Source organism: Cucurbita pepo, chromosome LG03 (assembly GCF_002806865.2).
Source record: "Cucurbita pepo subsp. pepo cultivar mu-cu-16 chromosome LG03, ASM280686v2, whole genome shotgun sequence".
NCBI lineage: Eukaryota > Viridiplantae > Streptophyta > Magnoliopsida > Cucurbitales > Cucurbitaceae > Cucurbita > Cucurbita pepo.
Window position 1 is genome coordinate 5,969,579 of NC_036640.1, and position 10,310 is coordinate 5,979,888.

The 10,310-nt window shown below is 37.4% G+C and overlaps 2 protein-coding genes across 4 annotated transcripts; one reads left to right on the forward strand and one right to left on the reverse strand.

Annotated features, from left to right (window-relative positions):
• Positions 1 to 1,591: 1,591 nt before the first annotated feature.
• Positions 1,592 to 8,416, forward strand: LOC111791366 (DNA replication licensing factor MCM2-like). Of its 3 annotated transcripts, none has more exons than XM_023672669.1 (18): positions 1,592 to 1,890; positions 2,011 to 2,189; positions 2,916 to 3,094; positions 3,193 to 3,382; positions 3,538 to 3,757; positions 3,861 to 4,068; positions 4,323 to 4,457; positions 4,547 to 4,738; positions 4,820 to 4,992; positions 5,088 to 5,276; positions 5,397 to 5,513; positions 5,832 to 5,916; positions 5,998 to 6,150; positions 6,232 to 6,357; positions 6,477 to 6,659; positions 7,296 to 7,457; positions 7,531 to 7,643; positions 8,217 to 8,416. In XM_023672669.1, exons 1-18 carry the CDS (start codon positions 1,664 to 1,666, stop codon positions 8,218 to 8,220), a joined length of 2,835 nt encoding a protein of 944 aa, XP_023528437.1. In that variant the 5' UTR covers positions 1,592 to 1,663; the 3' UTR covers positions 8,221 to 8,416. The 3 variants fall into 3 exon arrangements, with proteins under 3 accessions (XP_023528437.1, XP_023528435.1, XP_023528436.1); XM_023672667.1 differs by lacking the exon at positions 8,217 to 8,416 and adding an exon at positions 7,897 to 8,013; XM_023672668.1 differs by lacking the exon at positions 8,217 to 8,416 and having other exon boundaries at positions 7,531 to 7,856.
• LOC111791367 (probable O-methyltransferase 3) lies at positions 8,114 to 9,653 on the reverse strand. Its single transcript, XM_023672670.1, has 2 exons — positions 8,886 to 9,653; positions 8,114 to 8,594 (listed from the first exon to the last, which is right to left on the reverse strand). The coding sequence occupies exons 1-2, from the start codon at positions 9,651 to 9,653 to the stop codon at positions 8,298 to 8,300; spliced, it is 1,065 nt and encodes a 354-aa protein (XP_023528438.1). The 3' UTR covers positions 8,114 to 8,297.
• Positions 9,654 to 10,310: the final 657 nt, after the last annotated feature.

Here is a 10,310-nt window from a genome sequence, read left to right on the forward strand (position 1 = left end):
GAGGAATAACGAACCTAGTCTAGGGCGCTAGAGACTAATTGGCCTAGATAAAGACCTAGAGTAGGATACCTCCAGGAGACCGTGCAATTAGAGTCGCATAAGGGTGGCCAGTGGGCCCAGACCCTAGTATTCCAGACCATGACAAGTTTAAGAGCTCTTGCGCAAGAATCCTAGAGATGTGTGAATCCATGTCTAAGCCATCAAGATTCTCCCTAGAAAACCTAATAGGACACCACGGTAATCATGGAAAACCGAGGTAGCTCACCACGATTAAGCAGTATGAATAGTGTTACCATAACCTCCACTTCCCTCTTTGCTCCGATACCGTACCGTCGAGGCTCCACTCTAATTCTGGGATCGTCAACTAGGTTTAGCTGAACATGGTAGTGTCACTCGTGCCCCAACCTAATGAAGATAGCTAAGCCAAGGGGCGATCAAATAAATCAACAAACCAAGTTTTCTTGAAAATAAGTACATCAACCTTCGTGAAATGGAAACCCTAGCAAGTTGAATTTAAGAACTCTCATACTCACACGCGCTTTGATATGCAAACCCCTAGTTCACAAATGTTCAAACCCTAAATCAATTTGATTTCATTCCAAATGGTTACAACTTTTGGGAATTTGATCTAACAATCTTATCTTCAATAAGATCTTTAGAACTAAATATATCCAAGAACCTCAAAACATAAATCATCCCAAGAGAAAATAAGACTCGAATTATCTTATTGATCAAATATCTCAAGACAATAACATTTTTTTTAGATTCGAATCACTCCATAGGTAAAAATTAATTATGTCAAACTTGAATGATTCTAAACATACCACCTAAATTACATAGAATAATAAAGAAACTTAGCTCTTAACTAAAAGAAAGCACAAATGCTATGCTTACTACATTTTCCAAATCTACTTCACAAATATAACATACCTGACTTTATATAACCTCAAATTGAAATCTTTTAACTTTCCATGAGACATTTCAAGAATGACAACATTCCTATTTTACGACCATCATTAGCCACTATGTAAATGTAACCTTCAAGTATATAAAGTCTTAAAATACATTGATAAAACATCATATCTACTCAATATTTAAAACCATCTGAGAATAAATGAAATTCATCTCTCTTGAAGTTCATATTGCAGGACTGAAATGTCTTGCTTCTTATCATATCGAATAAAGTGTATATACAAGAAAAAAGATAAATATTAAAGAGTAGAATCAATTTCCATGACATGAATTAAATTTTTTTCATTGAAATTTTGAGTGAAGAAATTGGCACACTTAGTAAATATAGCGGAGTGGTAATTAAATAATTGGAATTTTTAAAAGATTAAAAAGAAAAAGGATGAGAATCAACTTAATTGAAAAAAAAAAAAACTGAATTTTCTTTTAATTGATTTATTAATCGATTTTATCTGACATTAAAAACAATAAAAATTTCCACATATGATGCATAACCACTTCAAACATCTTGAAATGAATGTGAAAGGTGCCTAATAAAGCAGACGTGGAGGGGAAGGGAGCCACCTCATTTCCCGCCAAAAATTCCCGCCAAAACAACCTCATCGATGACTGAAGTGCGTTTAGGTCAGTGAAGTTCATTTCGTCCATTCACACTCCCATTTCCTCTCCTTCTCCCGCTCCCGGTCGCTAAGAAATGGCTGGGCCAACTCCCGATGGCAACTCCGGCAATCCGCCTTCCACGCCTGACTCTCCCACCACCTCCGCCGGTTTCGAAACGGACCAGCTCCCTCATCTCAGCCAAACTTCCGACGTCTACCCCGATGAGGACGAAGCCGCTGTTGATCCTCATGTCCTTCCCGACGAGCCTGACCCCGATGAAGAGGAGGAAGGAGAGGATCTCTACCACGACAATTTCTTGGAGTCGGTTCTCGAAATCAAATCCCGTTTTGTTTTCTTGTTTTTTAATTAAAAAAAAAAAAATCTCGAAATCTCTTGCCTAATGTAGTACCGATCTTATGAATTTTCTTCTTAATCTTGTAGCGATTATCGGAGGATGGACGAGCATGACCAGTACGAGTCCTTGGACCTCGACGATTCATTAGAGGACGAGAGAGATTTGGATCAGATTATGGAGGACAGACGAGCTGCCGAGATAGAATTGGACACTCGCGATGCTCAGTTCACCCGTCGGAAGCTTCCTGAGCTATTACATGATCAAGGTAATTTTTTTGCCTATTATATTCCATCTGAACAGCAAATTGTAACCTTTTCCCTCGATTTCAGCGTGTTCACTCGCTCAGCAAGTTGTCAATACATTACTGAGCTATTCGTGCTTCCATTCTTTTCTCTTACCCTTCGTTCGTGTTTTCTTTAATGTATTACTATTCTAATTTTAATTTTAGGATTGATCATGCTTGAGAATATGAATTATGCACCATATTGATTCTTCAGCTTTACTTTTCCCTAACAAAAGCTTGAGATATGTAGGAACTAATTGAAGTGAACTCACTCTAACTGATGAGTTTCAATATCTTGATAATCTTTAGTTTCAATTTGTATTGAAGTTATTTTCAGGCACAAGTTTCCAAGTATACAACCATAAAAGATTGACTGAAAACTTTCGCAACAAAAAGAATCGTGAAGCATTCTATTCTGGTTTCTAGCCATTCTGACTTGTCATCCAGAACATAGTCATCTGCTCTAACCAATACAAAAATTCCTGTTGGTATACGCCAAAGATGTTTTATTATATGGTTTTTAAAATTAGTTGAAGATACCTTGGGGTGTAGCCTCCTAAAGGAACTGAAAGCTAGAGACGTTTCCTTGATGTTGCTTTACTACTCTTAGCAGCTGGAAGTTATTAGTTGTTTCCCTTTTGATTTATTTTTTTGGAGACTGGCAGATTTAACTCTTGAAATTTAACTAGTTTGTATGTTTTGTTTCAGACTCGGAGGATGACAATTACAGGCCTTCAAAAAGAGCAAGAGCTGATTTTCGGCCTCCAGCTGCTGCAAGAAGCTATGATGACATTGATGGTATGCAGAGTTCTCCTGGTAGATCACAAAGGGAAACTTCACGAGACGACGTGCCCATTACAGATCATTCTGTTGATGACCAATATGAGGTATTTAAGGCTGTCACATCTTTATTTTCCTCATATTAGGATTTTGCACCTAATTATTGTTAGCCATATTTGGAACTAACAATTTACCTCTAATTTAGGATGAAGACGATGATGAAAATGAGAATGAGATGTATCGTGTTCAAGGGCCACTTAGAGAACATGTTACCATGGATGCGGTTCGGCGCTTTATAGGGAAAAAGTTCAAGAGATTCTTGGAAACATATGTGAATCCAAAGAGTGGAAATGGTGAGCTTGAGTACATGCGACTGATAAATGAGATGGTGTTAGGTGAGCATCTGCTTCACTGTACTTGCAGTGGATTGTTAACATTTAGTTTATTTTGTAAAATGATAAAACAAATATTGTTTTCTAAGATAACCTGTTAGAGTCATGTTCATGCTTCTCTCATTTTTCTGACTGGTTGCTTTAATGTTTGATTGCAGCCAATAGGTGCAGTTTGGAGATTGATTACAAACAGTTTATCTTTGTCCATCCGAATATTGCAATCTGGTTGGCTGATGCACCCCAGCCCGTCTTAGAAGTTATGGAAGATGTTGCAAAGAAGGTTGTCTTTGACATACATCCAAATTACAAAAATATCCACCAAAAGATCTATGTTCGCATCAATAACTTACCAGTCTATGATCAGATTCGAAATATTAGGTATCCTTGTAGATTCATGGTGCAGGGCCTTTTCAGATATATGTTTTCTTTTATTATTTTCCTAGTCATCCTATTTTCAATTGTGTCCTGTTGCACTTTGTAGGCAAATTCATTTAAATACCATGATTCGTATTGGGGGCGTTGTAACCCGACGCTCTGGTGTCTTCCCCCAGTTGCAGCAGGTGAAGTATGATTGTGGTAAATGTGGCACAATATTGGGACCATTTTTTCAGAATTCTTATTCAGAGGTCAAGGTTGGCTCTTGTCCTGAATGCCAGTCGAAAGGGCCATTCACAGTAAATGTCGAGCAGGTGAATTCTTAGTTTTAATTTCCTTCTATATTTTTATTTTTATTCTTTTTGGGTGGAGCAACTACGGTTGAAATTCTGTACCTACAAATCTCATTTTAGGGCTTGTTTCATTTATTTGTTTCGGCTGTTCCCTTAGTGCAAAATGGGCGAGATGGTTTCTTGTCATGTATTTTTGGTTAACATTTCTCTGTAGTGAAATAAAATCTCGGTGAATGTCAATCAAATTTCACACATTGTTGACTGTTATGCTGCAGACTATATATAGGAACTACCAAAAGCTAACCCTCCAAGAAAGTCCAGGAATTGTGCCAGCTGGACGACTTCCTAGGTACAAGGAAGTGATACTATTGAATGATCTAATTGATTGTGCTCGTCCTGGGGAAGAAATTGTATGTTCCCTGCCCTTGATGTACTTTTGTCAAATTTTCCTTTTTGTAACACTTGCAGACTTTTTGACATATGACCTGATTGATTTCAGGAAGTTACAGGCATTTATACAAACAATTTTGACTTATCATTGAATACAAAGAACGGTTTTCCTGTATTTTCCACCGTTGTTGAAGCAAATTACATTACCAAGAAGCAAGATCTCTTTTCTGCTTACAAGCTTACCCAGGAAGACAAAGATGAGATTGAGAAGTTGTCTAAAGACCCTAGAATTGGAGAAAGGGTTAGTTATATTTAGAAATTAATGAGTACATTCCTTACGTGTTCAGATTAAGCGTTTTGATTTGGTTTGAACTAATAACAGATAATCAAGTCCATTGCACCATCAATATATGGTCACGAGGACATAAAAACAGCAATTGCTCTTGCAATGTTTGGAGGTCAAGAAAAAAACGTTGAAGGGAAGCACCGGTTACGAGGCGATATCAATGTACTTCTATTAGGTGATCCTGGCACTGCGAAATCTCAATTTCTCAAGTAAGAGCTACATTTATCAGTTTGGGGATAAACCTCCTAAATGACATACGGGTCTACAGCTGGTGGAACATGAAGTTGTATATTATTTTTTCCAGGTACGTTGAGAAAACTGGGCATAGAGCAGTGTACACCACAGGGAAAGGAGCTTCAGCTGTAGGTCTAACAGCAGCAGTGCACAAGGACCCTGTCACAAGGGAGTGGACCCTTGAAGGAGGTGCCCTTGTATTAGCCGATAGAGGAATCTGTCTTATTGATGAGTTTGACAAAATGAATGATCAGGATAGGTAGAGAAAACAACCATCGATTCAACATTCTGAATTTTGCAATTCTATCTATTTTCCTGCCGAGTCTAGAAAGTCTTAAATTTTTGGTGTGTTGGAATTAAAGTTCTCATCTGTGATTAGGGTGAGTATCCATGAAGCAATGGAGCAACAAAGCATTAGCATATCAAAAGCTGGAATAGTCACTTCTCTTCAAGCCAGATGTTCTGTCATTGCTGCTGCCAATCCCATTGGAGGAAGGTATGACAAGTACTTTGTGTTTGACTTGTAAGCATGCGAGGAAAGAAATCAAACAGTACCAATTGATGAACAATAAATGGTTGTAAGTCATAAATTTGATCAATTCTGGGATGATCATGTTTTTATTGTTTTTGTCCAAGCACACTCTTCCCTCACTAAATAGGATAAAAAGTGATNGGATGATCATGTTTTTATTGTTTTTGTCCAAGCACACTCTTCCTCACTAAATAGGATAAAAAGTGAACTTATTTTTCACCAATCCTTCACATCTAGTAATTTTAAAACTACTGCATATTTAATCAACTAGCATTTTTATAGGTACGACTCCTCAAAAACATTCACGCAAAATGTAGAGCTGACCGATCCTATTATTTCTCGATTTGACATCCTCTGCGTTGTTAAGGTAAATTTCAGGAAACTGCATCCTTCTTTCTTCAAATTGTAGAAGTTGATTGTAACTGAAAAGGATTTTGATAATTTGCAGGATGTGGTGGACTCTGTAACAGACGAGATGCTTGCTAAGTTTGTGGTTGATAGTCATTTCAAGTCACAACCAAAGGGCGCCAATATTGATGACAAGTCTATAAATGAATCTCAGGAGGACAGTCAAGACTCTGCAGGGCCACTGGATTCGGAGGTCATACACTTGTACTTATCATCCTCTTAGTAGGTTATCTGTGGACTTCTGCTCTAATATTTCTAAATACTGATCCTCCAGGTGCTCCCCCAAGATCTGCTGAGGAAGTACATAACTTATTCTAAGTTGAATGTTTTTCCAAGGTTGCATGATGCTGATATGGATAAGTTAACACACGTCTATGCAGAATTACGAAGGGAATCTTCTGTAAGGCTTTACTTTACCTCCTTATTTTTATTATTATTATTGATAGTATTTTTTTTAAAGCGCACTTAACTTTGTCGATGGAAACATCGCATATTAACTATCATTTGCCATGTGACTAGCATGGGCAAGGAGTTCCTATTGCAGTTAGGCACATAGAGTCAATGATACGCATGTCTGAAGCACATGCAAGAATGCACCTTAGACAGCACGTCACACAAGAAGATGTTGATATGGCAATTCGTGTGTTACTGGATTCTTTCATTTCAACCCAAAAATTTGGAGTGCAGAAAGCTCTGCAAAAGGTATAAAAGGATATCACTGCTCTCTCTCTCTCTCTATCTCTCTCTCTCTCCGCATGTCATATAAATGCTGATATGGCTATTCAATATTGGCTACAAGAATTAACCAGTTGCCTTCCTCGATTTATATTAATATACAAGGATATGCTTGAATCATGAAGCTGAAATTCTGCTTGGATCTTCGAATTATACTCTAAAAGAAATCCAATATAATTTCTTTATTATTCTCGATTAAATGATCAAGGTCCTGTAGTTGCCATGGGGGATATTTCCATCAGAAATTTGATGACCTTAAGTGGTGCTAATGCTAATATTCGTACCATTTTCTATAATTTACTGATAAAGACAACTTTGTGCAGTTCTTAATGTTGTATTTTTGTTAGACTAACTAGTTTTAGTATCTCAAATCTTAAGATGTGCGATGTGGCTGCAAATATGTTTGATGAAAGTTCGGATAATACTAATGGAACAATAATGACCTTTTGTTATTCTCACTGCTTCTATTCTGCCAAGATGACCAGGTCAAAGGATAAACCCAAAATTCCCATGCCCTTCATATGCCCATAATTGAACCATCAACCATGCTATACCAGATTTCGTTTTGATATGCTAAATTGTGGAAGCTTTGGTATCTTGCAGAGCTTCAGAAAGTACATGACTTTCAAGAAGGATTACAATGAGCTGCTTCTATATCTTCTCCGAGAGCTTGTGAAGAATGCACTTCACTTTGAGGAAATTGTTCGCGGATCTACATCGGAGCTTATCCACATTAATGTGAAATTGGAAGACCTACAAAGCAAGGTAATGATATCGTGTTACTTTCCTATATATAAGGTAGATAAATACGGAACTTACATATATGATACCGATGCAGGCACAGGAACACGAAATTTATGATCTGAAACCCTTCTTCACCAGCTCTCATTTTTCAAATGCTAAGTTTGTGCTGGATGAAGAGCATGGTCTAATCAGGCATCATCTTGCCAGGTGATTTAAGGATAAAGATTGAAAATAGGAAATAGGAAATAGGAAATAGGTGAGTTATCTTACCCAATTGATGATATTCGTAAAGGACTCGAACGTTGTGGGTAGGAAGTTGTGTTAAATGGGGATTCAAAAGACCTCTTTGGATATTTAGAGATGTACTGTTTTGGGATCTGAATTTAATCAAATTAAGAACGAGTTGAAGAATTCTCTTTAGCATGATCTTATGCAATCTCTTCTTTTACGATTACTCCAGGCAGTCTTGATTTTGGCATTATATGTTCTGTGGACATAGGGAGAGGGCGGAGCTTTAGTTAGAATGATCGACTATAGAGGAGCAACTCTGCACAATAATGCTATGCTTTCTTCATTTTTTTTTTTTTTTTTTTTTTTTTCCGTATCTAACGTTGATTTTTACATTATTTTGCATTGTTCTATTCTGTAATTTTCCCCATGTTCTAACATATAATATGTAACATCTCCAAATAGCATAGTTAAAAATAATTTTGTTACAACAGATTTGTACCATATGATTATTTCATGTTTTGAGTACAATTATTTCACAATATATTATAGGTAAACAGGGGGTCTGAGCATATTTATAGGATTTGGAAGGCGATGGGATATTGTAAGGGATGAGAGCTGGATGAAAAGGGATTAGTACACTTCAATGATAGACCTTAAACCCAGCACAGGAATTATGTTGTAATCACTAAAGCCAGCTGCTAGGAAAAGACTCTTCCATTCTCTCTCATTCCGTTCTCTGCCGGTGAAAGTGGTCATCATGTACACGTCGCAACAGAGTTGAGTTTCTACCGACTCCTTGTCTCTCTGTTCTTCGAGTACCATCTCTATAATTATTACCTTCCCCCCCTCAGCTCTACTTGGAATTGCTGCCTTACAGTTCTTCAATATTTGAATGCTCTCTTCATCACTCCAGTCATGTAGAACGAACTATTAACCAAAACCAAAAAGGAACGAGTGGTTTACTTGTTAGGTGGTTTACTTATGTTAGGTTAGTTTCTGATGTGTTAAATAGATCTTTCAAGTTTAAAAAAGTATTATGAGGCATTGAAATCTTTCAATTTTGTATCTAATAACTTCTTAAATCTTAAAAACTTCAAATCGGTCCTTGAAATAATAGGACATGTTTGAAATCAATTTAAAGACGTATCAGATATAAAATTGACAAATTAAAACTTTTTATGGAAACGATTCTTACTCGCCCTTTAGAAATATATTTACCTTCAACAGGAGTGCATTTGCTTGTGGAATTTTTTCAAACATATCTCCTCCAATGAAGTTGAGGTTTTTTTTGGCTTGTTGAGGCTCTTGGTTAGCAACAACTTGTGGGAGATCAAACACAATGCAAGAGATGTGTGGGAATGCCTCCACAATAGCCTTAGCCATAGCGCCTCCACCTCCGCCAACATCCACCAACGACGTCACCCCTTCAAACATCCCTCGGCATTCGCTCGTCACCACTTTCCCAATTAACTGAGAATCATGGATCAGCGTTTGATGGAATAGATTGCCAAAACCAGAAGGTTGTTGTGCAATATAATCCCATATTGTATTCCCGTTTGCCATTTCGAAGGCAGTGGAATTATGGTCTTTATCATCACTACATAGCCAGTTGCTCATAGTTTCCCACGGAGCCATGAAGACTGGACTGATAAGTAGAAGCAACAAGGGCGTGGTGTCAAATGCGTTATGGTTTTGGCGGAGGAGAAGGCGAGAGGGTGTGGTGAGAGAGAAGAAGCCAGAATGAGTTTCAGCAAAGAAGCCAGAATGAACGAGGAGACGCATAAGACGGCCAAGGCATTGAGCTTTGGAGGGTTGAATATGGAGTTCTTTCACTAAGCTAGAAAGACTCATGGGTTGGCCATGGCTGTGGATGATGTCTGGTATGCCTAATTGGACAATGCATCTTAGAGACATGGAGTTGATATACTTGAAAGTATGATTCCAGACATGGGCTTGAGCTTCCATTAATTCTCTGTTTTCTCCCATTTTGTCACCCAAAGCTTCTTGCTTTTCCACCAAAGAAACACACGTCTATATATAGACGCACATCCAACTTTCACAATCCTTCAAATCCCTTTCATCCAAACTATACAAATTTTATTCTTGTGAAATATAATCCAAAACATTGCTTTAAAATATGTTTAATATTTAAACCTAAGCAACCAACATTTGGGTGGAGTCTCACATTGACTAATTAAGAGAAAGATGATGGAGTTTATAAATAAGAAATATTATCTCTATTGGTAAAGCAAAATCCTGAGAACATATGCTTAAAGTGAACAATATTATACTATTATGGAAATTCGTGATTTCTAACATGCTAGTCATGTCAGAATCCTAAATGTCGAGTAAAGAAGTTGTGAGCTTTGAAGGTGTAATCAAAAGTGACATTGAACAAAATGTGTATTTTGTTTGAGGGTTTCAAAGAAAGAAGTTGAGGCTCAACTAAGGGAAGGTTGTTCGAAGGTTCCATAGGCCTCAGGGGAGGCTCTATGATGTACTTTGTTTGAGGGGGGATTATATGCTCAAAGTGAATAATATCATACCATCGTAGAATTGTGGAGATTCATGTTTTTTAACAATAACTGGATCCCCTAAAAAGTATATGTATCAGTGTTGCTAAAAAGGAAAATTCATACTTTA

What these genes read in the sequence shown, in the direction of transcription:
- LOC111791366 (XM_023672667.1), top strand. Translation starts at nt 1,664, where the DNA reads ATGGCTGGGCCAACTCCCGATGGCAACTCCGGCAATCCGCCTTCCACG. An exon ending in TCACAGTAAATGTCGAGCAG is followed by an intron (nt 4,069 to 4,322) that starts GTGAATTCTTAG and finishes GTTATGCTGCAG; the next exon opens with ACTATATATAGGAACTACCA. An exon ending in ACCCTAGAATTGGAGAAAGG is followed by an intron (nt 4,739 to 4,819) that starts GTTAGTTATATT and finishes AACTAATAACAG; the next exon opens with ATAATCAAGTCCATTGCACC.
- LOC111791367 (XM_023672670.1), bottom strand. Translation starts at nt 9,653, where the DNA reads ATGGGAGAAAACAGAGAATTAATGGAAGCTCAAGCCCATGTCTGGAAT. An exon ending in CAAATGCACTCCTGTTGAAG is followed by an intron (nt 8,595 to 8,885) that starts GTAAATATATTT and finishes TTTGGTTAATAG; the next exon opens with TTCGTTCTACATGACTGGAG.